Source organism: Kogia breviceps, chromosome 18 (assembly GCF_026419965.1).
Source record: "Kogia breviceps isolate mKogBre1 chromosome 18, mKogBre1 haplotype 1, whole genome shotgun sequence".
Classification (NCBI taxonomy): domain Eukaryota; kingdom Metazoa; phylum Chordata; class Mammalia; order Artiodactyla; family Physeteridae; genus Kogia; species Kogia breviceps.
In genome coordinates, this window is record NC_081327.1 from 44,756,702 (window position 1) to 44,783,245 (window position 26,544).

Consider the following 26,544-nt stretch of genomic DNA (forward strand, 5'->3'; position numbering starts at 1 on the left):
GAGAAAAACAAGGAGTTATGTGTACGTGTACGTGTGCAGGCTGTGTAGGGGAACAGAGGGTGGAAAGAAATATAATGACTTTAATTAAAACATAATTCCATGAGTTTGTGAAGTTAATTTTAAAAAATAAAAATTTATTCTAGATGGAAACTGAAGATTTGGAGATATGTCTAGATGAGATAGTAAATGCCCTAGTAAAAGTATTGTTGTCCAGACCTTTTTAGTTAAAAAGTTCTTTGGTTCATGGATTCTTTTACCGTACTTTGACTGGAAGGAGGTCTTTAAAAACAGGATGTTAAGTTAACCCGTGAATTACATGACTCAAGGCATTCCAGGGACGTTGATGCATGGATTTAGTCCTGTGTTAGATATTGGAGCAGTGGGCTAGGTGATTATCATTTTTCATGACACTCCTGAATATCGACTCTGTCTAATTTACTAGGTGATGGTTCATCAGAAATTCACAAGCTTCCATTATCTACAAGGCACTATACATTACAGTCTCTGCCTCAAGGAGCTTGTATTAAGATTGGAATAAGCACGTACATAATTGCAAAGTAGAATGTTTTAGATGTCACAAGAGAGGGAAAAAGTAAGGTACTGGAAGGTCAAAGAGGCTGAACAATCACTACTGCTGGTAGGATTAGAAATTGCTTCGATAAGGAAATGAGATTTGAATCAGGAAGTAATCTGTGCAGAGGTAAAGAGAGGACATTGCAGACAGAAAGAGCAGTGTGAACAGAGTTTTCGGGAAACATACCTTAACCTTTGTAGATACAGAGCTGTAAAAGCATGATCCAAGTGTACTAGAGGCTGGAGTTGTAATATAGTGCTATTTATCAGGAACGAAAAAGGAAAGTGGTCAAGATTTTTAAAGTACTTAAATCAGTTACAGAAATAAATGAGTTTTCATAAAAAATACCTGGGTAATCAGATTTTAATGCAATAACTACTCTGTATTTTAGTATGGTAAAAGGACATGCTATTTCTATTTTGTTGAGATAGAGTGGCCAATTTAAGTTACAGCATAGGTAATGAATACATCTTTTCATACTTGGGGTAAATTCTCCAGCATCAAAGGATATGTACAGTTTTTAAAAATTGCCAAATGAAGTTACTGATTTACATTCTGCCTATAGTTTATGAGAGTGCCCATCTTCATAAATAATGAGGTTTTTTATTTAACATCTTTATTGGAGTATAATTACATTACAATGGTGTGTTAGTTTCTGCTGTATAACAAAGTGAATCTGCTATATGTATACATATATCCCCATATCCCCTCCCTCTTGCGCCTCCCTCCCACCCTCCCTATCCTACCCCCCACCCTATCCTCCCCCCCACCGCCCCGCCATCTAGGTAGTCCCAAAGCACTGAGCTGATCTCCCTGTGCTATGTGGCTGCTTCCCACTAGCTATCTATTTTACATTTGGTAGTGTATATATGTCCATGCTACTCTCTCACTTCGTCCCAGCTTACCCTTCCCCCTCCCTGTGTCCTCAATCCATTCTGTATGTCTGCATCTTTATTCTTGTCCTGCCCCTAGGTTCATCAGGACCATTTTTTTTTTTTTAGATTCCATATATATGTGTTAGCATATGGTATTTATTTTTCTCTTTCTGACTTACTTCACTCTGTATAACAGACTCTAGGTCCATCCACCTCACTACAAATAACTCAATTTCATTTCTTTTTATGGCTGAGTAATATTCCATTGTATATATGTGCCACATCTTCTTTATTCATTCATCTGTCGATGGACACTTAGGTTGCTTCCGTGTCCTGGCTATTGTAAATAGTGCTGCAGTGAACATTGTGGTACATGTCTCTTTTTGAATTATGGTTTTCTCAGGGTATATGCCCAGTAGTGGGATAGCTGGATCATATGCTAGTTCTATTTTTAGTTTTTGAAGGAACCTCCATACTGTTCTCCATAGTGGCTGTATCAGTTTACATTCCCACCAACAGTGCAAGAGGGTTCCCTTTTCTCCACACCCTCTCCAGCATTTATTGTTTGTAGATTTTTTGATGATGGCCATTCTGACTGGTGTGAGGTGATACCTCGTTGTGGTTTTGATTTGAGTTTCTCTAATGATTAGTGATGTTGAGCATCCTTTCATGTGTTTCTTGGCAATCTGTATATCTTCTTTGGAGAAATATCTATTTAGTTCTTCTGCCCATTTTTGGATTGGGTTGTTTGTTTTTTTGATATTGAGCTGCATGAGCATAAATAATGAGTTTTGTCAGTCTTTTTCTTGTAAAACTAAACAAAATATAATTATAATTATACATTCACAGGAAGTTGCAAAGAAAGTACAGAGAGGTTTCATATACCTTTGACCTCCTGTTTCCCTCAGTGGTTACATCTTATATAACCATAGTATAATACCAAAACCAGAAAATGATCATTGGTACAATGTATGTGTATAGTTCTATGTCAACCTATTGCATATGTAGATTTGTATAACTTCCACCACAATCAAGATACAGAAAATTCACTTATTAGTTTCAGTGATAGCACTAGAAATTGAACTCATAGCTTATAAGAAGTGAAAAACTTGCTGTTAGCAGGTTACCTCTTATTTATCCCAACTTTGTAAGCCTCAAGATTTTACCCATTTTATTTCTTCTTTATGTGTATTCTATCACCTCAAACATCTCCCTTATAGTCATTTTCCCCCACCCCCTGCCAACCACTGGCAACCCCTGATTTGTTCTTTATCTCTGAAATTTTGCCATTTGCAAATATTATATAAATGGAATCACACAGTATGTGAGCTGTTAAGAATGTCTTTTTTCACTTCTTTTTTTCTCTGAAATCCATACAATTTGTTGTGTATATTGATAGTTTGCTTCTTTTTATTGCTGGTAATATTCCATGGAATGGATGTACCACAGTTAGTTTCACCATTCACCTACCGAGGGACACTTCGGTTTTTTAAGTTGCTAAGAATAATCATGCACAGGTTTTTGTGTGGACATACGTTTTTCTCTGGGATAAATGCCCCAGAATATGATTGTTGGGTCATAGGTTTACTTTTCCAAGAAACTGTCAAACTATTTTCCCATCAGCAATAAGAGAACCAGTTTCTCTGCATCCTTACCAGCATTTGATATTTTCACTATTTTTAAAAAAAGTTCCTGGAACATTATATTATATATCCATATAATGCCCATTAAAAATATCTCTATATAAACCTTATCTTTAAATAAACAGCAAAGTTTTACAAAATTATTATAACAACTCATTATTATTAGTTTCAAGAACTGCATGCTGGACTTTTTTGTTAAGTTAGAGGTCTGATTATTACCAGAAGAATGTGAAGTTACTAATACTATTTTGATCCATATGCTTAAGAGAATAGGAATTCTATCATTCTATGATGAACCTTTTGCAGTTTTACTGAGGTATAATTGGTAAAAAAAAAAAAAAAAAAAAAAAAAAAAAAAAAAAAAACCACCAGAAAAACCCCTGCACATATTTAATGTATATAATTTGATGAGTTTGGATATATGCATAGACCTGTGATACAATAACAGTCAAGGTAATAAGCATATCCAAACTTCCAAAAGTTTCCTGTGTCCCACACTTAACATGAGATCTACCCTCTTAACACATTTTTAAGGGCACAATATCATATTGTTACCTATAGGCACTATGTTGTACAGCAGATCACTAGAATTTATTCATCTTACATAACTGTTTACTTTAGCTGTTTTGATAGGTAAGTGGTATTATTTAATCATGGTATTAATTTATGGTTCCCTGGTGGCTAGTGATGTTGAACATCTTTTCATATGCTTTTTAAAAAATTTTATTTTATATATTTTTGGCTGTGTTGGATCTTTGTTGCTGCATGTGGGCTTTCTCTAGCTGCGGTGAGTGGGGGCTACTCTTTGTTGTGGTCTGCGAGCCTCTCACTGCGGTGGCTTCTCGTTGCGGAGCATGGGCTCTAGGCATGTGGGCTTCAGCAGTTGTGGTGCTTGGGCTCAGTAGTTGTGGCTCGCGGGCTTAGTTGCTCCACAGCATGTGGGGTCTTCCTGGACCAGGGCTCAAACCTGTGTCCCCTGCATTGGCAGGTGGATTCCCAACCCCTGGGCCACCAGGGAAGCCCCTCATATGCTTTTTGCTATTGATATATCTTCAGTGAAATGTCTCCATGTCCTTTACTCATTTTCTAATTGGATTGTGTGTTAGGCAGAATAATGTCACTTTTCTGCCAGATATGTCCATGTCTCAATCCCCCAAGCCTGTGAATATGTTAATTACATGGGAGAGGAGAATTAAGGTTCCAGATGGAATTAACGTTGCTAGGCAGGTGACTTTGAGAAAGGGAGATTATCCGGGATTATCCGGGTGGCTCTAATGTAATAACAAGGTTCCTTAAAGGTGTAAGTGGGAGGTGGAAGAGGAGGTCAGAGTGGTGTGGTGTGAGAAAGACTCAACCTGCCATAGTTGGCTTTGAAGATGGAGGAAGGAGCCCATTCGGCAAGGAAATGGATTCTTCTAGAGCTTCAGAAAGGAACACTACCCTGCAGAACCTTGATTTTAGGCCAATGAGACCTCTGTTACACTTCTAACTTTCAGAATTTTAAGATAATAAATTTGTGTTGTTTCAAGCCACAAATTTCTGGTAATTTGTTGTAGCAGCAAGAAGAAACTAATACAGGTTGTTTTTTTTCCCACTGTTTGGTTTTGAGCATTTTTTTTTAAAATGTACTCTAGATATGAGTCCTTTGTCAGACATGAAGTTTACAGATATTTTCTTCCAGTTTGTTTCTTTCATCCACTTAGAAGATTCTTTCCAAGTACAAAAGTTTTTTTTATTTTCATGAAGTCCTCTTTATTGACTTTTTTCTGCATTATGATTTTGGTGTCATGTCTAAGAACCCTTCACCGAACCCTAATCTAGAAAATTTTCTTCCTTTTTTTTCCTAAAAACTTTGTAGTTTTATATTTTACATTTAAATATGTGCCCCACTTTGAATTAACTTTTGTGTAAGATGTGAGATTTGGATTGAGGCTTACTTTTTGCATATAGAGCTCCAGTGGTCCCAGCACCATTTGTTTAAAGGCTCTTTCTCTTACATTGAGTTGCTTTTGCACCTTTGTCAAAAATCAATTTGGAATATTTGTATGGGTCTATTTCTGAGTTCTCTGTTCTCTTCCATTGATCTGTATCTATCCCTCTGCCAATACAACATAGTCTTGATTACTGTAGCTTATGTAATAAGCCTTGAAATCGGTTAGAATAATTCTTCTCATTTTCTTCTTCTTTGTAAGTTTGTTTTAGTTATTCTAGGGCCCGTACCCTTCCATATAAATTTTTAAATAAATTTATCTTTGTTTAAATAAAAAATTTGCTGGTATTTGATAGGAATTAGATTAAACTTGTGTATTAATTTGAGGAGAATTGACATCTTTGCTATGTTGAGTCTTCCAATCCTTGAACATAGATTTCCTTTTAATTAGATATTCTTTGATTTTTTTAATCAACACTCTGTCATTTTTAGCATATAAATCCTGTATATGTTTTGATCAATTTACACCTATTTCTTTTTTGAAGGGATGGCAGTTATAAATGGTATCGTATCTTAAATTTTGGTTTCCACATCTTCATTGTTAGTATATAGAAATGTGAATGATATTTGTATGTTTATCTTATGTCCTATGACCTTGCTGTACTGACTTGTTAGTTCTAGGAAGTTTGCTGTAGATTCTTAGGGAATATCTATGTAGACACTTATCCCATCTGTGTATAAGGACAGTTTTATTTCTTGTTTTCTGCTGTGTATGCTTTTTCTTTCTTTCTTTCTTTTTTTTCTTCTTATAGCACTGACTAGAACTTCCAGTACTATGTCTGATAGCCATGTTGAGAATGGACTTCCTTGCCTTGTTCCCAGTCTCTAGGGGGAAAGCATTCAGTCCTTTACCATTTAGTATGATGTCACCTGTAAGTTTTTTGTATGTTTTCTTTATTATGTTCCTCTATATTCCTAGTTTTCTGGGAATTTTTATCATGAATGCTATTGAATTTTGTCAGATGCTTTTTCTACATAAATTGATGTGATCATATGATGTTTCTTCTTTAGCCTGCTAATATGATGGATTACATTGATTGATATTTGAGTATTGAACTTGCCTTACATTCCTGGACTTAACCTATTTGGTCATGGTATATAATTATTTTTACATATTGCTAAATAACTTGTTAAGATTCTGATAAAATTTCGTTAAAATTTTTAAATTTATATTCATGAAGGGTATTGGTTTTTAGGGTTTGTTTGGTTTTTTTTGTACTTTCTTCACCTGGTTTTGTCTTAGGCTTCATAAAATGAATTGTAAAGTATGAATTGTAAAGTGTTCCCCTCTTTTCCATTTTCTGGAAAAGATTGGTAGTATTGGTCTTAATTCTTCTTTCCATGTTTGCTCTCATTCTCCAGTGAAACCATCTAGACCCTAGATATTTCTTTTTTTGAGTTATAAAATTATGAATTCAATTTCTTTAATAGTTAGAGTTATTCAAATTATCTATTCATATTAAATTGTGGTAGTATGTGTTCTTTGAGGAATTGAAGCAGTACATCTAAGTTGTCAAATTTATGAGTGTGGAGTTGTTTATAGTGTTCCCTTGTTATCCTTTTGATATCTGTATGATTTGTCCTCTCCTGTTAAATTCCTAGTATTGGTAATTTGTGTCTTCTTTCTTTGCTAGAGATTTGTCAATATTATTGATTTCTCCAGAGAATCAGATCTTTGTTGAATTAATTTTCTCTATTGCTCTTCTGTTTTTAATTTTATTGATTTCTGCTCTTATCTTTATTATTTCCTTCTGTCTGTTTGCTTTCATTTTATTTGGTCTTCTTTTTTCTGAACTTAGGAGCTTAGATGACACATTTGACTTTTACTGCTTTCTAATCTAAATATTTAGTGTTATAAATTTCAACACTGTTTTAGCTACCTTCTCCAGATTTTGAAATGTTGTGTTTTCAGTTTCATTCAATTCAGTGTGCTTTTGGATTTCCCTCTTTGACTTATGTATTTATTTAGAAGTGTGTTGTTTAGTTTCCAAGTGTTTGGAGATTTTTGTGTTATCTTTCTGTTGTGCGTTTCTAATTTGATTTCACAGTGGTCAACCAGCATCTTCTGTATGATTCCAGTTCTTTTAACTTTGTTGAATTTTATTTCTTGGCCTAGGAAATGGTCTATCTTAGTATATGTTTCTTGGATACGTGAATAGCACATGCATTCTGCTGTTGGATGGACTGTCCCATAAATATTGATTAAATCATGTTGATTGTGTTAAGTTCCTCTATATCTTGTTAATTTTCTGTTTAGTGCTTATATCAAATGTTGAGAAAAAGATGTTGAAGTCTCCAGCTACAATTGTGGATTTGTATAGTTCTTTTCATTTTTTGCATTATATATTTTGAAGCTTGGTTCAAATCACATATTTTAAAAGTTTGGTGCACTTATAATTATGATTGCTATGTCTTTTTGGCAGATTCACTCTTTTTTATTATATAGTGTCCCTCTTTGTTCCTGATCATTTTTTTTAATTTGAAGTCAACTTTATCTAATATTACTGTGGCCCTTCTGGATTTCTTTTGACCAACTTTTGCATGGTATACCTCTTCCATCCTTTTGCTTATAATCTACCTATATCATTGTCGTTGAAGCGATTCTCTTAATTCATAACTATCCTTCCTCTCTCTCTCTCTCTCTCTCTCTCTCTCTCTCTCTCTCGTGTGTTCATATTTGCACACACACGCTCGAGCGAAGTAGGTCATTTTCCACATTCTAGATTTGGCTTAATTATATTCTTACAAAATACACATGTTCCTGCATTTCTTGATCTGCAACCTAGCTGGTAGGTCTAGAGACTTAATTAGATTTAGGTTTAGATTGTTGTTCATAGTTCTGCACAGGTGGTGCTGTGTACTGCATCATGTCAGGAGGCACATAATATGTCTGGTTTTCACTCTTAGTGTTAAGACTGATTTAGAGGGCTCAGGTGTTGTTAGCCTGATTGAGCCATTATAAAGTTATTCAGCAACATCCTTCCTAATGGTTTTAGCATTGATGAACCTTCGTTTCATTATGGGCTGCAAATGGTGATTATTTTTCTGTCATTTCTTCTGCATTTATTAGCTGGAGTTCTTCTATTAAGAATAATTTTCCGTCATCAACTATTTGGTTAACTTGCAATGCAATTTGTACAAAAATGGTACTAATCAAATGGTTGATTCTTCCCATTTATTATTTCCAAAATAATTAGTCTGGTGCCTTAGCAACTTCCAAAGGTGACCAACGATTTTTTTTCTTTTTTTTTTAGTATCTTTTGAACTCTGAGTTTTAAAGACTAATCCATCGCAGACTTTTGTTTTTGTTTTCCCCAAATTGTCCTGTCTTTGGTGAATGGAAATTCCTTCAAGTTGCTCTGGGCTCCTTAGATACAACCCTAGTAGCCTTTGATAATGTACTTATTTTACAGTATAATAGAATGTTCCAAGTTCATCTTATACATATCATGCCCCAGACCTTGAATTACCCATTTCTCTAAGGAGTAATGGTTTCTTTTAGTGGGAAATGGTGTTTAAAGACCACATTATGTCCCTGGACTGTCATTGCTTACATAGCTTTCTTTGCTTCTGGGATCTTTCAGTAGGGAGGTTATTTAAAAGGAGAGAATAATCATGAGCTAAAACTCAGATTTTCTATTTAAATTTAAGATTATAGGTTTTCTTAACATAAGAACCGTTTTTGTTTTATATTTTTTAAATGCTGAAATGCTTGGTTCCTAACAATATTGATGTAGCTACTTGTTTTTAAAATATTATTATTAGTATTATGACCAACAATAAGACTACTATACAATGAAGATATATAGTCAAAAACCATGTTTTAAAGTTGGTTGGAATAATTCTTTGGTGTTACAACACCAATCTGATATACAGCAAGGTTTATTTGTTTCACTTTTCAACTTTTAATAATTGATTTTTCAAAATGTTTTAAAATACATTTTTAACAACTTTATTGAGATATAATTCACATTCAGTTCAGTATACAATTCACCCATTTAAAGTGTACATACAATCCAGTTTTTAGTATATTCACAAACACGTGCAATCATCACCGCAGTCAATTTTAAACATTTTCATCATCTCAGAAAGAAATCCCATACCTTTTAGTTAACACCCTTCTATTCCTTCATTTCTCCCAGCCCTTTGCAACGAGTAATCTATTACTTTCTCTCTAGAGATTTTCCTGTTCTGGTCACTTCATGGGAACAGACTCATACAATATGCAGTTTTTTGTGACTGGCTTATTTTACTTAACAAAATGTTTTTGAGGTTTTTCCGTTTCTGTGATCCAAGGGGATGCTTCAGTCTCATCCTGGGTTGTGGGATTTTCACAAAGGTGTCTTGTCTATGGATGATTGATAGTTGAGGGAGATTGAAGTTGGCAACCACCTATTCCATGTTGGTGACATCACACTGCCTATATTATTTTACATTGTAATAATTATGTGTATTGTATATTGTATACTGTGATTGTATATGATATATTGTTTGTCTTTATTTAGTATGTCTTCTTTGCTTTTTCTAAAATTACTTTTGGTATTTAGGAAGGTTTATCTTTATATTCAGTAGTTTCTTTGTATATAAACCCTATATAGTGCCTGTACTGTTATCTATTACTGTATAACAAATTACCCCCAGATTAATAGCTTAAAACACTGAATATTTGTTTTCCCAGTTTCTGTAGGTGAGGAATCTAGGTGAGGCTTAGCTGGGTGCTTCCTATCCAGGGTCTCTCATGCATCTCCTGTCAAGCTGTTGCCCAGACTGCAGTCATCTTAAGGCTCAACTGGGGCTGGCAACTCTGCTTTCATTCACATGGTTGTTGGCAGGCCTCAGAAGAGCCACTGCCAAGCTCACTCATGTCATTGCTGTCAAGGCTTGGTTCCTCACCACATGGGACTCTCTATAGGTTTACTGAGTGTCCTTACAATGTGGTAACTGGTGATTCGAGAGAGCCAGGCAGTGCCCAAGATGGAACTAATTTTCTTTATAACTGATCTCAGATGTGACATCCATCACTTGTGCTGCATTATATTTGTTAGAATACCTCAGCACAGCCCACACTCAAGGGGAGAGGATCATATAAATATATGAATGCTTAGAAACATTGACTGCCATCATAGGGGCTTTCTACCATAATTCCCTCAATTCTCCTGTATTCTGTCTCATTAAATGGTTTGATTCCTACCTAGTACTTATACAGTTGTTAATCTTTTCTACTTTTCGGCTGTCTTTCCTTTTTCTTTGCATTTAAAATTGCATCCTTTCTACTTTGTTATAATGTTTAAATTCTATTCTTCTCCTTATATCTTCAACATTATTTTAATACCTGTACAATTAAATATATGAAATGCTCATCATCAGTCCTTTTGCTGAAATTCCCCAGTCAGCTTTTGGTTGGATGAAGCCCATCCTCTAGTATATTCTTCAGGAAGGGAACATGTTTATAATATTCCCTGGGCTTTTGCATGTTCAAAACTCCTTTTCTGTAGCCTCACTGACTGAAGGAGAGCCTGGTTCCTTGTAAAATCCTTGGCTCATGCTTTGTAAAGTTTTTGAAAAATGCTGCTCCTCTGTTTTACCACTGCATACCTTGCTTTTACAAAGTCCAACAACATCTAATTCTGTTGCCCTTGTACATTATTTGGACTTTTTTGCCTAGACGCTAATTTAAAAAATTCTTTAAGCCTAGTAGTTCTTCTAAGATATGACTCATAGTTGATCATTTTGGGTCAGTTTTCCTGGGTACCTACTAGTCCCTTTTCATTATTTTTTTTTCTGAAATTTTTCTTGGATTATGGCTTTAAATATTAATTTCCCTCCAGTACTTTTTCTTCTTCATGGGCTCCAATTATAGCATGTTAGAACTTCTTTCACTGTCTTCTATTTCAATCATTTATTTCTCTGATCTTTTTTCTTATTTTAAAATTTCATATTCATTTCTTTGTGTGTTTTACTGCTTTATTTCAGTGTACTTTATTACATTTTCATCATATCTATTTTCCTTTATGCACTGCTTTCCCCTCCATTTTGGTCTGGTAGTGCCTTATTGCCTTTTGAACTTTTAACAATTTTAAGGTTTTAAATTTGACATTGAATCAAGCTTTTTTTTTTTTTTTTTCCTGCACAGGGTTGAACAACCTAGCCTGCTATTATTAAAAATAGAAATCCCTACTTAGTCATAAATGGACTTCCAAAGTTGCAAGTGTCCTGCTAGAAGTATAAGGAAATATATGCAAAGGGGAGATGTCATATTTCTCTGATTTGGAGGTACTGGGTGGCTGTGTAATGCCTTGTTTATTACTATAAACATCAAAAAATTTTTCACAAACTTCTTTTTCCACATATCATCTCATGCTGCCTTTTTCAATTCTCTGCCCAGCTGTGACGGTCTGAAGCCTTATATTTGTTGTGTTTGAAGGGTGCCATGAGAGAGAATTGTCAAATAAGCAGATAAAGTAGCAAACTATGAAGTATAGTTATTGAGCAGTTTTTGTTTATTTATCTGGAGAAGATAAAAGTACCAAAATATAGTAACTGCTTATGTTTTCATGTCTTCCCTGAGCTTAGTCCAGAATCACTTGCTTTTTCTAAAAGGGATCCTAGACTTCAGGATAAGGCTAAATCTAGACAGATTCATGGAATAGACTCCTACAGTTAAGGCATTTGTTCCAAGCATTGGATGTATTTTTGAAAATCGGTATTTTCTAAAGCTTCATATATTTGAAAAAGCTTCAAAAAATGTGACCTGTATTCAGAAATTAACTGTATTTGTTCTAAAACTATTTTTTTTCACTCTTAGGTATACAAAGGAAATAACTAAAAATGACAAGTAGAAGTCTTGAGGAGTCCATGGGGGCTGTTCAGATGGGGTTAGTCAGAACGCTTAAAGGATTCCAAAGCAAGATATTGCCACCCCTGAGTCCGAAGGTGGTTACAGAAGAAGAAGTAAATCGAATGGTAATGTATAAGAGAATTTCATAGTAAAATACTTAATGCAGTCTTTCTCCTCAGGAGAATGACAGTTGCTACTTGGCATTCTCAGAATATCAAACAGAATTACTGGCTGATAATATCAGTTTAGTTAACATGGGTAGATTGCTGCAGAGCATAGTTACCTTTTAAAGCCTGGGAAATTTTTGAAATTGTATACATCAAAGTAGAGGCTTAAATTAAATTGCTTAAGTTAATCAGTTGCACTAAGACTATGCAAGCAAATTATTAAGATTTTCTAAATATTAGCTAGAACCTTAAGAGACTGTCATTTATGTAGTTCAAAAACAGTCAAATATCAGAATTTCATAGGTTTAACATATATAATCAATTACCTGTTGATTGGCAAGAGTTATTTTGTTTGTGTATTTGTAGAACATAGTACATTAAAATGATGACTATATAATATCTAGGAAAAATACATAACTTTTTCTGTCCTTTATGATAGAAAACAATTACTTTTTTAATGAATTACAATGATTTGGTGAGAATTGAATTATAAACTACATGCTATGGAAATATCACTAACAATTTAAAGTGTTAAACATTGTGTTCACTGCATTTTAAAAACTAGTCTCAGGTTATGTTCCAGTTAGAAAAATAAAATCTATCATCATTTTCTTTTGTGATTGTTCTTGTTTCAGATTTAAAGTAACTCCTTACTTTTTGCTTGTAAGAGTTTATTTTCATTTAAATCACAACACAGCTGATACTTCATAACATTTTAACATTCTAATCTGTGTTCCAATTAAAAAGAATCTTAAAAAACCAAGTTGGAAGCTATATTAGAAATATGCCTTCATTTAAATGGTTTCAATCACAAAAATTAAATTTGTAGGGAATTTGAAGAGCATTGATTTTAACCCAAGGCGAAATGAATCAGCTAAATTATATACCCCTGAATGTTTTAAGAAGTCTTAGCACATACTTAAGCATTATGTTGCTGCCAGTGATCATAATCTCTTTGCATATAAAGCAGCCCTAGAACAAAGTGAACATTCCAGAACAACAATTAATAGTGATTGGTCTTGGATAAGCCCTTGCTGGTTTATTTAAATGATTTTATTTAAATGATAGGTTACATTTTTTTCTCGTAACAGTAGAAAGTGTTAAAGAATTTTGTGTTCTTGTTTGGGTATGTGGCTGTGACTGGCTGCTGGATCTGATGATTGACTTAGAGCTCTTTTAAAACAAGGTCTAAATGTGCTCTTACGATTTCAAAAAAGTTCAAACTCGTTCCTAAGCAGCACAGTCATACTTCCCAGATCCTTTACTTTATAATATTTCTCTTTAACCTGATATAACATGATAAACACCCAAAAGTTTTACTTGCATGTTGTAACTTCATTTGAGAAATAGAAATATTTCAAGGAGGATTAGCCTCCTTAGCTCTGAAGCCCTTAAGTGATTTTAGAAACTTAGAGTTTTATGCTCTTCTGAGCATATATGTTATGCTCTTTGGACATATCCCTGTGCAATTTCTTGACCTTCTTCTCTCCCACCCCAGGTTCTTTTGTGTGATTCCTTCACAATCATAAGGAAACAGCAACCACATATCCTTTCAAATTATTGTGCAAAGAGCTCAGAAGTGCACTGGTACTTTGCTTGTATTATTTAGTTATTTTAAACGTTTTATAGGGGAACTTAGTGGCATTCCAGAATTATCCTGAAAGCTGCAAACACAAATTATTCATTACTGGCACTTATGAAAGCACTTTTTCGGTATTACCATTTATGAACCTTTGGCTCCTGTTGCTTTAAATTCTAGCTGACTCCCTCAGAGTTCCTGAAGGAAATGTCCCTCACCACAGAGCAGAGACTGGCTAATATACGTGTGATGTGCCGACCACAGATCATTGAACTTTTAGATATGAGGGAAACAACACATCAAAAGGTAGCTGCTTCTGTCATACTTGTGTATAAAGTAGGTCCTGGAATAATGTGAATATTCTAGAACAATAAGAACTAAGCAGTACTTATTGTTCCTGGGCTAACTAACCCCTTATTGGATTTGTTTTATATATTCTTTTTCTACCTCTGCTGATCTTGATATCTATAATTTGATACGAAAAGAATTACACAGTACAGTAACTTTAAAAAAATATTTATTTATTATTTTTATTTATTTATTTTTGGTTGTGCTGGGTCTTAGTTGTGGCATGCGGGATCTTCGTTGAGGCATGCAGGATCTTTAGTTGTAGCATGTGGACTCTTAGTTATGGCATGCATGCGGGATCTAGTTCCCCAACCTGGGCCCCCTGCATTGGGAGCATGGAGTCTTACCCACTGGACCACCAGGGAAGTCCTCAACTAACTTTTGACTAGTCACATTTCTTCCTTAGCTACTTCTGGACACCATTGTTTACAGATTAGGAGTAATCCCAAGAATTATATTAGCCAAGCCCAATTAGGTTATCCTCCTAGTGTAAGAAATCCCTCCTTACTGGAGCTGTCATAACTAGAAAGGAAGAAGGAGGAACTGTTTATTAAAATAGGCATTTTTGTCTATTCTGGCTCATTTCCAATAACAAATGAATCCTTTTAGTCTCTAAAGAATAGCTATTTTAACATGTTTCTGTATTCTCATGTAAACCATACATTCCAGGCTTTAGGAGTATATGTTTATAAAGTAGTTCTTATTTCCTACATTTTAATTAATTTCTTGAATTATATGCTTCACTTTTTGCACAAATTATGGTATGAGCCTCCATCAGTTGAACTTCTGGAGATTAGCCTCCTCTCAAAGGGTTCCCAGCTATTCCTGAGGGTTTTTCAGAGTGATTTCCCACAAGACAAGTGAGTCCCTCAGGCTCTTTTGCTCTCCTTGACATGCCATTGCCACCCCTGTCTAGGATATGCATAAAATTTGTTCTTCTTTTGAGCACTTCTAGCTTTAGTTATTCACTGTTCCTCTCTTTCCCATAACCACCCTCTAACTTTGAGAGCAGGGAACACAACTTTCTCCAAAGCTAATTCATCCTAATTAAGGGCTAACTGCTCCTTTCCCAGAGCATAACTAAGACCAGACTATGTGTATTGTTCTGTGTGTATGTACTGCTTGTGTGTGTGTTTTAATGTACTTTGATTCCTGCTATGAAGGATGAAGAAATTAGTGTACCATATCTCATCTTCTTGCCTCTGTCCTCTGTCAACTCAGTCGGTTATTTTTTACTTTATTTTCTGGAGTTTCATTTGTTTCTTATTTGGTTGATAGTCATACTCTTCTCATTTCCTCAAGAAGAGATTATGGAAACTATATTTCCTTGATTTTATAAGTTTGATAATATTTGCCTATTGCCTTTATAGGTGAACTGCAGATTTGTTAGATGTAAAATTCTTGGGTCACACAGTTTCCCCTTAAGAGATTTGCAGGCATTTTCTTCACTACCTTCTGGCTTTAAATGACAATATGCCAAAGTATGAAGCCTAATATTTTAGCTTGGATGCCCAAGGTTGTTTATTCTTTTTTTTTTTTTTTTTTTTTTTTTTTTGCAGTACACAGGCCTCTCACTGTTGCGGCCTCTCCCGTTGCAGAGATAATTCAGTTTTAACATTAGATAGTACTGTCTTGTTAATCCCTCAGTGCCTCCAAACAGGTTTTTGTTGATACAGTTTTTCTTCTTATTCTCATAGGGGAGTTGGTTCAAATTACCTTATTCACCATTACTGGAAATGGAAGTTTTGAGTTGTTGTTCTAACTAGCCTATTTTAAAAATTGAGGACCAAAACCTACTTTCTTTTGTATTAAAGAAGTTGATGACAGTAACCTTACTGATTGTAACAGTGTTTATAGTACTTACCCTTTTTTGAATGTTTTCTTTGTTCTTGGTGTTAATATTCATAGGTATATGTAGTAATTTCTTATCTTCCCCAGTCATTTCTGCCATTGTGTGACTATATGATTAATTTATTCTTTCAACTGCAGTTTCCAGGAATTGATCTGGATCAGGCCTTATTCCAGCCCTTTCCATCAGAAATTGTATTTCAGAACTACACTCCCTGTGAAGTCTATGAAGTTCCACTGGTTTTGAGGAACAATGACGTAGTGAGTATGTTTGCTGGGATGACTGTACCTTTCATGGATATATAAGAAGGGATTAGATAAAATGGGATCCTATAGGGTCTTAGATAAGCTCTTTAACTTGATAGGCCTAGGAAAACAGATAAAAACATGCCCTTTGACTCTAAGCTTAATGAAGACAAGACTATGTTGGTTGGTTTGTTGCTAAATGCTCAGTCCCACGGCAGCACCCAACAAATGGTAAACTCCCAGTGTGTGCACTGACATTTTGTTGAATAAGGGATTGGCTAGATCAGTGTCATGAAGTTCTCATGAGTGACCATTTGGGCTAGGTTTTCATTTAATACAAGATGATTACTATTCATGTTTACATACTCCACGTTAGAACCACTATTTCCCCAATTGAAGGTATCAACTCTACTCATATGAATTGCAGTTGTTGAGCCAATGCATTTAGATTCTGCAAATTGTATTAAAAAAAAGAAGATCACCTTTTCTCTTTTCCATCTCCTCCCTTCTACCTCAGATAGCCTTCAGATATTGTCTACAGATAGTTTTGCATGACTTCTCCCACTGTCTGTACCTTGTTTCTTTGTGGTTGCAACTGAGGGTTTCTTCTCCATCCTTATGCCTTTTCTTTCAGAGATATATTAGGGTATATTTCAAGAAAGAGTATTAAATGATTGAAGATTTCCTTGACATGTAACAATAACGAAAGGAAGAATAATGCAGAAGGTCAGCATGAAGCACAGTTTAGTGTGAAAAGTAATCAGGTAGGAAGGAAGGCATTAGAGAGATGCTAAGCAGCAGGTGTTAAGGACAAGTAGAAATACTTATGGGGGTCTTAGAATGTTGAGACAAAAATTCTAGCTATAATAAAGTAGGGAAAATAAGTGAAGACTATGCAAGAATTCAAGGCAAATGGGAAGACTTGCAGTTATATTCAGTACAGTAGCTCATTAAAGGAATCAGTGATGCCTTTCAGAGATCAATGGGGTGATTTAGTGACAGCTAAGTCACACTTTGGAGAAAATGGGGCATTTAGTTCTTTGCTGAAGGCGTGTTAGCAAGAGAAGCTCATGGGATGGAAGCTAAAGGGTAGGCAGAGAGAAGAGAAAAAACCTGAGGTGTTCAGGGTTATGTTCCTAGACCTCAGGAAGAGGTGAGTTACATAGACATTAGGACTTTCTCTTTTCATGCAGGGCTGCCAACCAATTTAGTTTCTCACTTCGAGTTCACGTTTTCCCTTTCTCCGTTACTTTTTCACTCTTGTTCAAGTTTTTTTTAAGCTATTAAAGGCAGAGAGGAGCTAGTCCAAAGGGTACTTTGGCTACTCCTCCCCAGCCATAAGCAAGAAATGATTGTCACTGAGTGTATATGAGCACGTCAAGGATAAGAGGCATGTGTGAGTCTTGTCTGCCAAAGGGCATTCAGTTCTCATGGATAAAACCCACACTTCTTGGTAAGATGCTGCTAGAGTATTGGATCCCATGAAAGGAAGGTCCTCATCTAAGGAAAGTTCAGCTATCAACAAGCAGACAGATTCTGTAGGCTAGGCGGGCTTGTTCTTGGTGAGTTACTCCCAGGAGCTTCATATGAGGTGGCTGATGTAAGCCTGCTTCTCTACTTCCTGGTTCATGGATATGCGAGGAACCACTGAGATACATTTGGGGCACTAAGAAATGCTTTCTCTGTCTTTTACCTTTTGTTTGCTTCCTGGCTGCCATGGAGTGCAAAAGACAGAGCCTGTTTGGTCTTTGTTTCTCTACCTCTCTCAAACACACAAGTTGAAAGTAAGCCATGAACACTCGACAAGCCACAACACAATTCACTTGGGGTACAATTATAAGCACCCAGACTCCAGGGTCAGACTAATCTGGGTTCAGATTCTAGGTGAACTGTCTCCCAGCTGTAGACTTTGGGCAAGTCACTTCACTTCTCCAAGCTATGGGGATAAGAATAGCACCCATTTCAATAGGTTGTTTGGAATATTAAATGAGATAATGGATGTAAAGTACTCAGCTCAGTGTCTGTCCTATAATAAGCACTAGAGCAATGTTACTATTCTTCTTATTATTATTATTAGTGTTGCTGCTGTTTTCCTTCTATTTTTTAATCCACAGTTAGGCTCTTACTAAAGTATTCCCAGAAAGCTTATATGGCATCATTCAACACATCATAAACACCACTGCACAATTCTCTTACCAGCAAAGCCAATTCTCTTCCTAGCAGATTTGTACACATCTCTTTCTTACCTCCCCACTCTCTAGTCTTGAGATCTGTCTGAATTCTCTCTGCATTTCTTCTTCCCTTCTGCATCTGGGTTTCAGCTTTGAGAGGTTGTGGGAGTTCCTTTTCCTCAGATTTCACCTGAGACTCCTAGGACATACTTAACTATAGTTAACTTTCTTCTGCCCCCTTTGAGTTTTTAAAAAAACAATCCTCTCCCATTCCTCTGTCCCTAGAACCTCCACCCCTGACCACCCCCCTTCTCACAGTTACATTTCTTTTACTGCTTGGGGCTGTCTGAGATAGAAATACGTACTCTGGTGAGGCAAGCAGAGCAGAGGAATAAGACTTTAAAAGGATGGGACTGTTTGAAGCTGCTCTGAGACTGGCCTTGGGGATTGTACTGCCCTCTGTGTTCTTGCTTCACAGTGGTGTTTAGGTAGGACAGTCCTATAGGGAGGGAAGGTGGAGTTAGGCCGGGACTTGATTTGGAACACCATTGCTTGGTAAAGCTGTAGCACTTGCGGCAAGTGTCTGTTTCCTCATCTGTAGAGTGAATCGTAATGAAGCTCAAAGGTTATTGTGAGGATCAAGTGGCATCTCATGTACAGTGTGTGATCCATAGCAAGAGTGCAGTAAGTGTGATTTCTTCTCCCAGAGTAGTTCTCAAATGTTGGGAAGTCCAGTGCAGCTCCACTGTGTAGGTGGGCTCTTAGATGATTAAGCAGTTAGTCTTCGAAAATAGTCACATTTAAATAATAAAATTTAGATTTGCAATAACAATTAAATTGAGTAATAATAATAATGTTAATAAAAATTAAAGCTAAAGTACATTAAGTGCTTACTCTGTGTGAGGTACTGGGGTAAAGGTAAGTACTGTCATCTCCTGTTACACTTGAGGAAACGGAAGTTCAGACCTAACCAAAGTCACATGGCTAGTAAGTAGTAGATGGAGATTTCATGTTTAACTGCAGGGCCTGTCCTTTTTCTTCTGCTTTCACATGTACGTTGCCCTATTGTGTTTTTCTTGCAGGTTCCAAGGCTGGTGAAAGTTGTTGAGGAAAGTTCACCTTATTTTAAAGTAATCAGCCCCAAAGATATTAGCCACAAAGTAGCACCAGGAGTGCCATCCGTTTTCCGAATCCTCTTTACTCCAGAGGAGAACAAGGTAACAGCAGTGCTGACAACAAACTGGTTGAATGCTCTTCACTAGCAGTTTGCAATTCTGCGTATCCGAGGAGGTGGTGTTGGTGTTGGTATTGTTGGTGGTGGTGGTAGCTGTGTCGTCGACAGTGTTGTTGGTATCGTTGATGGTATCGGTGGTGGTGGTGGTGATGGTGGTATTGCTGGTGGCGGTGGTGAGGAGAGGAATGGTGAGGGTGGATGAGAGGAGGGGATGGTGTACCACTGGGAATACGGAGAGAATTGTCAAACAGTGATGAGGGCTTATATGAGCTGCAAGTAGCCAGAGTGTAAAGAAGGGTAATCCTTCTGGATGTTCCCATGGAACCTACTTCAGCATATTTATGTTGGACTGTACAGCTAGAGAGACACCAAAAAGGAAAAGATGTGGTCCAGGTACAATGAGCTGAGACAAAGGGTAGAGATTATGCCTTCTTGGAAGTTTGGCATTCTTGTTAGTTGCATCCCTCCTCCCCACACTCTAACTAGTTTAGGAAAGAGTCCTAAGATCCAATATTGATTACAGTATCAGCCTCATTAATGGCAAAGAATATGTCCAGGACCTGAGGCCATATTCTGCTCCTTAATGACCGGTAGATAACCAGTCCTCGGTGAAGGGGTGACCTCACCAGTAGCTCTTCCTACGCACGAGTGGAGAGGCTAGAGCCAAAAGCAGAGACCCGCCCTGTCTGCTTATCCTTGTCTGCACACAGACCGGCTAGAAAGAGCCTGAGTTCAAAAAGAGGCCATTTCCCTCCAGCACCACCACAGCTGTCAGGAATCTAGCCTATTCTCAGGCTCTCCTCAGTTGTATAAATTCCAGTTACTTCTGGAAGGAAAAACTAGCTTGGGCGACTGAGGGAGGAGGCTTCTCCCCAGCCCTTCTCCAAGACTGAAGAATTGTGAGTTGAGTTTTCCTCTGTAAGGGCCAAAGTAGGGATTTGTGTGGAGGAGGAAAGGGCCTTTACCAGCATGATTGAAAGAGCGAGGACAAAAAACAAGGCTAAAATAGGCATAACAAAGTGTCCGGTTATATGTAATGTTAAATAGTGTGTTTGCTTATCTCCATTGTGCCATTATGGTTGGAATCAAAAGAGCGTAATGGAGACACAGAGAGCTAGCTTTGAATCCCTGCTTCTCCATCACTAATACTTATTAGCTGTTGTAAATGTCATTACCAGTATTCCTGGTACTGGTGCTACTGTTTTTGCTTTTCTGGAGAGCAGGGATAGAGAATTTAATGTGGTCTGCCAAGCATATATCACTGGAGCAAGTGGTTAGAAATTTCATTACTATTATACTGCTGTTATTATTTTTCTACTCTGTAGTATTACTGTTTGTTTCTTGGGCTGTGTTTATGAACTTATTATTTTGTTTGGGGTATTATTGAAATAAACAGAAAGATAAATAGTTCCAGAAGTAGTGCTTTTTGTTATATGTTATTGAAGTCCTTATTTTTTTCTCCAGGCTCTATATCTGAATACTCTCTGTGAAGAGAACAGTACTTGGATTTAGTTTGGGTGTCAATTTTCCTACACTGTCAATTAATTATAAAAGCTGAATATAATAAGCTTTTGTGCAGCTTGAAATATTAAGCTTGCTGGATTTGAGGACTTGGCTTTCCTTAATTTTTTTTTGTGCTGGAGAAAAAAATATCTTCTGTTGAATAAGTATTATTTACTTGTAGGTAGTCTGGCTGAGAAAGGGATACACAGAAGTTTCTGAAGAGGTGGAATGTTCTATGTCATGATAGATGTGTGGGTTACATGGATGAATTCATTCATCAAAATTGTATATTTAATATTTGTGCACTCCAAAATATCTAAACTTTACCTTAAAAACTTTTAAAGTATAATAACAATAGAAAGGTGAATGGATGGAGGTACAGATGAAACCAGAATGATAGAATGTTAATAACTGTTGAATCTGGCCGATGGATACATGGGATTTGTTTTACTATTCTGTTTTTTTGTGTATATGTAAAATTTTACCTCATCAAATGTTAAAAGCAAAGGGAGAGAGATTTTATTACTGCTTATCTATACAGCAAATGAATAAATGAAATATATTTTAGGTGAGTTTGTATTTACTTTAAGTATGAAATGGCAGCATTCCCACTGAGGATTATTACTTGGCTATATTTTGTGGAAGCTTATCTTACTCCTAGTTTTTTGTTTGTTTGTTTGTTTTTTAAAGATCAATTTTTTAAACACCTTTATTGGAGTATAACTGTTTTACAATAGTGTGTTAGTTTTTCCTTTACAACAAAGTGAATCAGTTATACATATACATATGTTCCCATATCTCTTCCCTCTTGCATCACCCTCTCTCCCACCCTCCCTATCCCACCCCTGTAGGTGGTCACAAACCACCGAGCTGATCTCCCTGTGCTATGCGGCAGCTTCCCACTAGCTATCTAATTTACATTTGGTAGTGTATATATGTCCCTGCCACTCTCTCACTTCGTCACAGCTTACCCTTCCCTCTCCCCATATCCTCAAGTCCATGCTCTAGTAGGTCTGTGTTTTATTCCCATCCTACCACTAATCTCTTCATGACATTTTTTTTTCTTAGAGTCCATATATATGTGTTAGCATATGGTATTTGTTTTTCTCCTTCTGACTTACTTCACTCTGTATGACAGACTCCAGGTTTATCCACCTCATTACAAATAACTCAGTTTCATTTCTTTTTATGGCTGAGTAATATTCCATTGTATATATGTGCCACATCTTCTTTATCCATTCATCTGTTGATGGACACTTAAGTTGCTTCCATGTCCTGGCTATCGTAAATAGAGCTGCAATGAACATTTTGGTACATGACTCTTTTTGAATTATGGTTTTCTCAGGGTACATGCCCAGTAGTGGGATTGCTGGGTCATATGGTAGTTCTATTTTTAGTTTTTTAAGGAACCCCCATACTGTTCTCCATAGTGGCTGTATCAGTTTACATTCCCACCAACAGTGCAAGAGGGTTCCCTTTTCACCACACCCTCTCCAGCATTTATTGTTTCTAGAGTTTTTGATGATGGCCATTCTGACCTGTGTGAGATGATATCTCATTGTAGTTTTGATTTGCATTTCTCTAATGATTAATGATGTTGAGCATTCTTTCATGTGTTTGTTGGCAATCTGTATATCTTCTCTGGAGAAATGTCTATTTAGTTCTTCTGCCCATTTTTGGATTGGGTTTTTGTTTTTTTGTTATTGAGCTGCATGAGTTGCTTATAAATTTTGGATATTAATGCTTTGTCAGTTGCTTCATTGGCAAATATTTTCTCCCATTCTGAGGGTTGTCTTTTGGTCTTGTTTATGGTATCCTTTGCTGTGCAAAAGCTTTGAAGTTTCATTAGGTCCCATTTGTTTACTTTTGTTTTTATTTCCATTTCTCTAGGAGATGGGTCAAAAAGGATTTTGCTGTGATTTATGTCACAGAGTGTTCTGCCTATGTTTTCCTCTAAGAGTTTGATAGTGTCTGGCCTTACATTTAGGTCTTTAACCCATTTTGAATTTATTTTTGTGTACGGTGTTAGGGAGTGTTCTAATTTCATACTTTTACATGTAGCTGTCCAGTTTTCCCAGCACCACTTATTGAAGAGGCTGTCTTTTCTCCACTGTATATCCTTCCCTCCTTTATCAAAGATAAGGTGACCATATGTGTGTGGGTTTATCTTTGGGCTTTCTATCCTGTTCCATTGATCTATATTTCTGTTTTTGTGCCAGTACCATACTGTCTTGATTAGTGTAGCCTTGTAGTATAGTCTGAAGTCAGGGAGCCTGATTCCTCCAGCTCCATTTTTCGTTCTCAAGATTGCTTTGGCTATTCGGGGTCTTTTGTGTTTCCATACAAATTGTGAAATTTTTTGTTCTAGTTCTGTAAAATAATGCCAGTGGTAATTTGATAGGGATCACATTGAATCTGTAGATTGCTTTGGGTAGTAGAGTCATTTTCACAAGGTTGATTCTTCCAATCCAAGAACATAGTATATTTCTCCACCTATTTGTATCATCTTTAATTTCTTTCATCAGTATCTTATAGTTTTCTGCATACAAGTCTTTTGTCTCCTTAGGTAGGTTTATTCCTAGATATTTTATTCCTTTTGTTGCAATGGTAAATGGGAGTGTTTTCTTAATTTCACTCAGATTTTTCATCATTAGTGTATAAGAATGCCAGAGATTTCTGTGCATGAATTTTGTATCCTGCTACTTTACCCAATTCATTGATTAGCTCTAGTAGTTTTCTGGTAGCATCCTTAGGATTCTCTATGTATAGTATCATGTCATCTGCAAACAGTGACAGCTTTACTTCTTCTTTTCCTATTTGGATTCCTTTTATTTCTTTTTTTTCTCTGATTGCTGTGGCTAGAACTTCTAAAACTAGGTTGAATAAGAGTGGTGATAGTGGGCAACCTTGTCTTGTTCCTGATCTTAGTGGAAATGGTTTCAGTTTTTCACCATTGAGAATGATGCTGGCTGTGGGTTTGTCATATATGGCCTTTATTATGTTGAGGAAAGTTCCCTCTATGCCTACTTTCTGCAGGGTTTTTATCATAAATGGGTGTTGAATTTTGTCAAAAGCTTTCTCTGCATCTATTGAGATGATCATATAGTTTTTCTCCTTCAGTTTGTTGATATGGTGTATCATGTTGATGGATTTGCATATATTGAAGAATCCTTGCATTCCTGGAATAAACCCCACTTGATCATGGTGTATGATCCTTTTAATGTGCTGTTGGATTCTGTTTGCTAATATTTTGTTGAGGATTTTTGCATCTATGTTCATCAGTAATATTGGTCTGTAGTTTTCTTTCTTTGTGATGTCTTTGTCTGGTTTTGGTATCAGGGTGATGGTGGCCTCATAGAATGAGTTTGGGAGTGTTCCTCCCTCTGCTATCTTTTGGAAGAGTTTGAGAAGGATAGGTGTTAGCTCTTCTCTAAACGTTTGATAGAATTCGCCTCTGAAGCTATCTGGTCCTGGGTTTTTGTTTGTTGGAAGATTTTTAATCAGAGTTTCAATTTCAGTGCTTGTGATTGGTCTGTTCATATTTTCTATTTCTTTCTGGTTCAGTCTCGGCAGGTTGTGCATTTCTAAGAATTTGTCCATTTCTTCCAGGTTGTCCATTTTATTGGCATACAGTTGCTTGTAGTAATCTTTAATAATCTTTTGTGTTTCTGCAGTGTCAGTTGTTGCTTCTCCTTTTTCATTTCTAATTCTATTGATTTGAGTCTTCTCCCTTTTATTCTTGATGAGTCTGGCTAATGGTTTATCAATTTTATTTATCTTCTCAAAGAACCAGCTTTTACTTTTATTGATCTTTGCTATTGTTTCCTTCATTTCTTTTTCATTTGTTTCTGATCTGATCTTTATGATTTCTTTCCTTCTGCTAAATTTGGTTTTTTTTTGTTCTTCTTTCTCTAATTGCTTTAAGTGCAAAGTTATAGGTTGTTTATTCGAGATGTTTCCTGTTTCTTAAAGTATGATTGTATTGCTATAAACTTCCCTCTTAGAACTGCTTTTGATGTATCCCATAGGTTTTGGGTCGTCATGTCTCCACTGTCATTTGTTTCTAAGTAGCTTTTGATTTCTTTTTTGATTTCTTCAGTGATCACTTCGTTATTAAGTAGTGTATTGTTTAGCCTCCATGTGTTTGTATTTTTTACAGATTTTTTCCTGTAATTGATATCTAGTCTCATGGTGTTGTGGTCAGAAAAGATACTTGAAATGAGTTCAATTTTCTTAAATTTGCCAAGGCTAGATTTGTGACCCAAGATAAGATCGATCCTGGAGAATGTTCCATGAGCACTTGAGAAAAATGTGTATTCTGTTGTTTTTGGATGGAATGTCCTATAAATATCAATTAAGTCCATCTTGTGTAATGTATCATTTAAAGCTTGTGTTTCCTTATTTATTTTCATTTTGGATGATCGGTCCATTGGTGAAAGTGGGGTGTTAAAGTTCCCTACTATGATTGTGTTATTGTCGATTGCGCCTTTTATTGCTGTTAGTATTTGCCTTATGTATTGAGGTGCTTCTATGTTGGGTGCATAAATATTTGCAATTGTTATATCTTTTTCCAGGATCGATCCCTTGATCATTGTGTAGTGTCCTTCTTTGTCTCCTGTAATAGTTTTTATTTTAATGTCTATTTTGTCTGATATGAGAATTGTTACTCCAGCTTTCTTCTGATTTCCATTTGCATGGAATATCTTTTTCCATCCCCTTACTTTCAGTCTGTATGTATCCCTAGGTCTGAAGTGGGTCTCTTGTAGACAGCATATATATGGGTCTTGTTTTTGTATCCATTCAGCCAGTCTGTGTCTTGGTGGGAGCATTTAATCCATTTACATTTAAGGTAATTATCGATATGTATGTTCCTGTTACCATTTACTTAATTGTTTCGGGTTGTTCTTGTAGGTCTTTTCCTTCTCTTGTGTTTCTTGCCTAGAGAAGTTCCTTTAGCATTTGTTGTAAAGCTGGTTTGGTGGTGCTGAACTCTCTCAGCTTTTGCTTGTCTGTAAAGGTTTTAATTTCTCCATCAAATCTGAATGAGATCCTTGCTGGGTAGAGTAATCTTGGTTGTAGGTTTTTTTCCTTCATCACTTCAAATATGTCCTGCCACTTCCTCTGGCTTGTAGAGTTTCTGCTGAAAGATCAGATGTTAACCTTATGGGGATTCCCTTGTGTGTTATTTGTTGTTTTTCCCTTGCTGCTTTTAATATATTTTCTTTGTATTTAATTTTTGACAGTTTGATTATTATGTGTCTTGGAGTGTTTATCCTTGGGTTTATCCTGTATGGGACTCTCTGTGCTTCCTGGACTTGATTGACTATTTCCTTTGCTATATTAGGGAAGTTTTCAACTATAATCTCTTTAAATATTTTCTCAGTCCCTTTCTTTTTCTCTTCTTCTTCTGGGACCCCTATAATTCGAATGTTGGTGTGTTTAATGTTGTCCCAGAGGTCTCTGAGACTGTCCTCAGTTCTTTTCATTCTTTTTTCTTTCTTCTGCTCTGCAGTAGTTATTTCCACTAT

At 36.1% G+C, this 26,544-nt stretch overlaps 1 protein-coding gene across 1 annotated transcript in view; it reads left to right on the forward strand.

Moving 5' to 3' along the window:
- The window catches only part of HYDIN (HYDIN axonemal central pair apparatus protein), a 431,864-nt gene that overhangs the window by 77,333 nt on the left and 327,987 nt on the right, over window positions 1–26,544 (forward strand). The window contains exons 3-6 of the mRNA XM_059043993.2: window positions 11,888–12,045; window positions 13,847–13,972; window positions 16,004–16,123; window positions 19,362–19,496. Of these exons, the coding sequence (XP_058899976.1) occupies window positions 11,911–12,045; window positions 13,847–13,972; window positions 16,004–16,123; window positions 19,362–19,496 (516 nt within the window). The 5' untranslated portion in view covers window positions 11,888–11,910. The remainder of the gene's footprint in view (window positions 1–11,887; window positions 12,046–13,846; window positions 13,973–16,003; window positions 16,124–19,361; window positions 19,497–26,544) is intronic.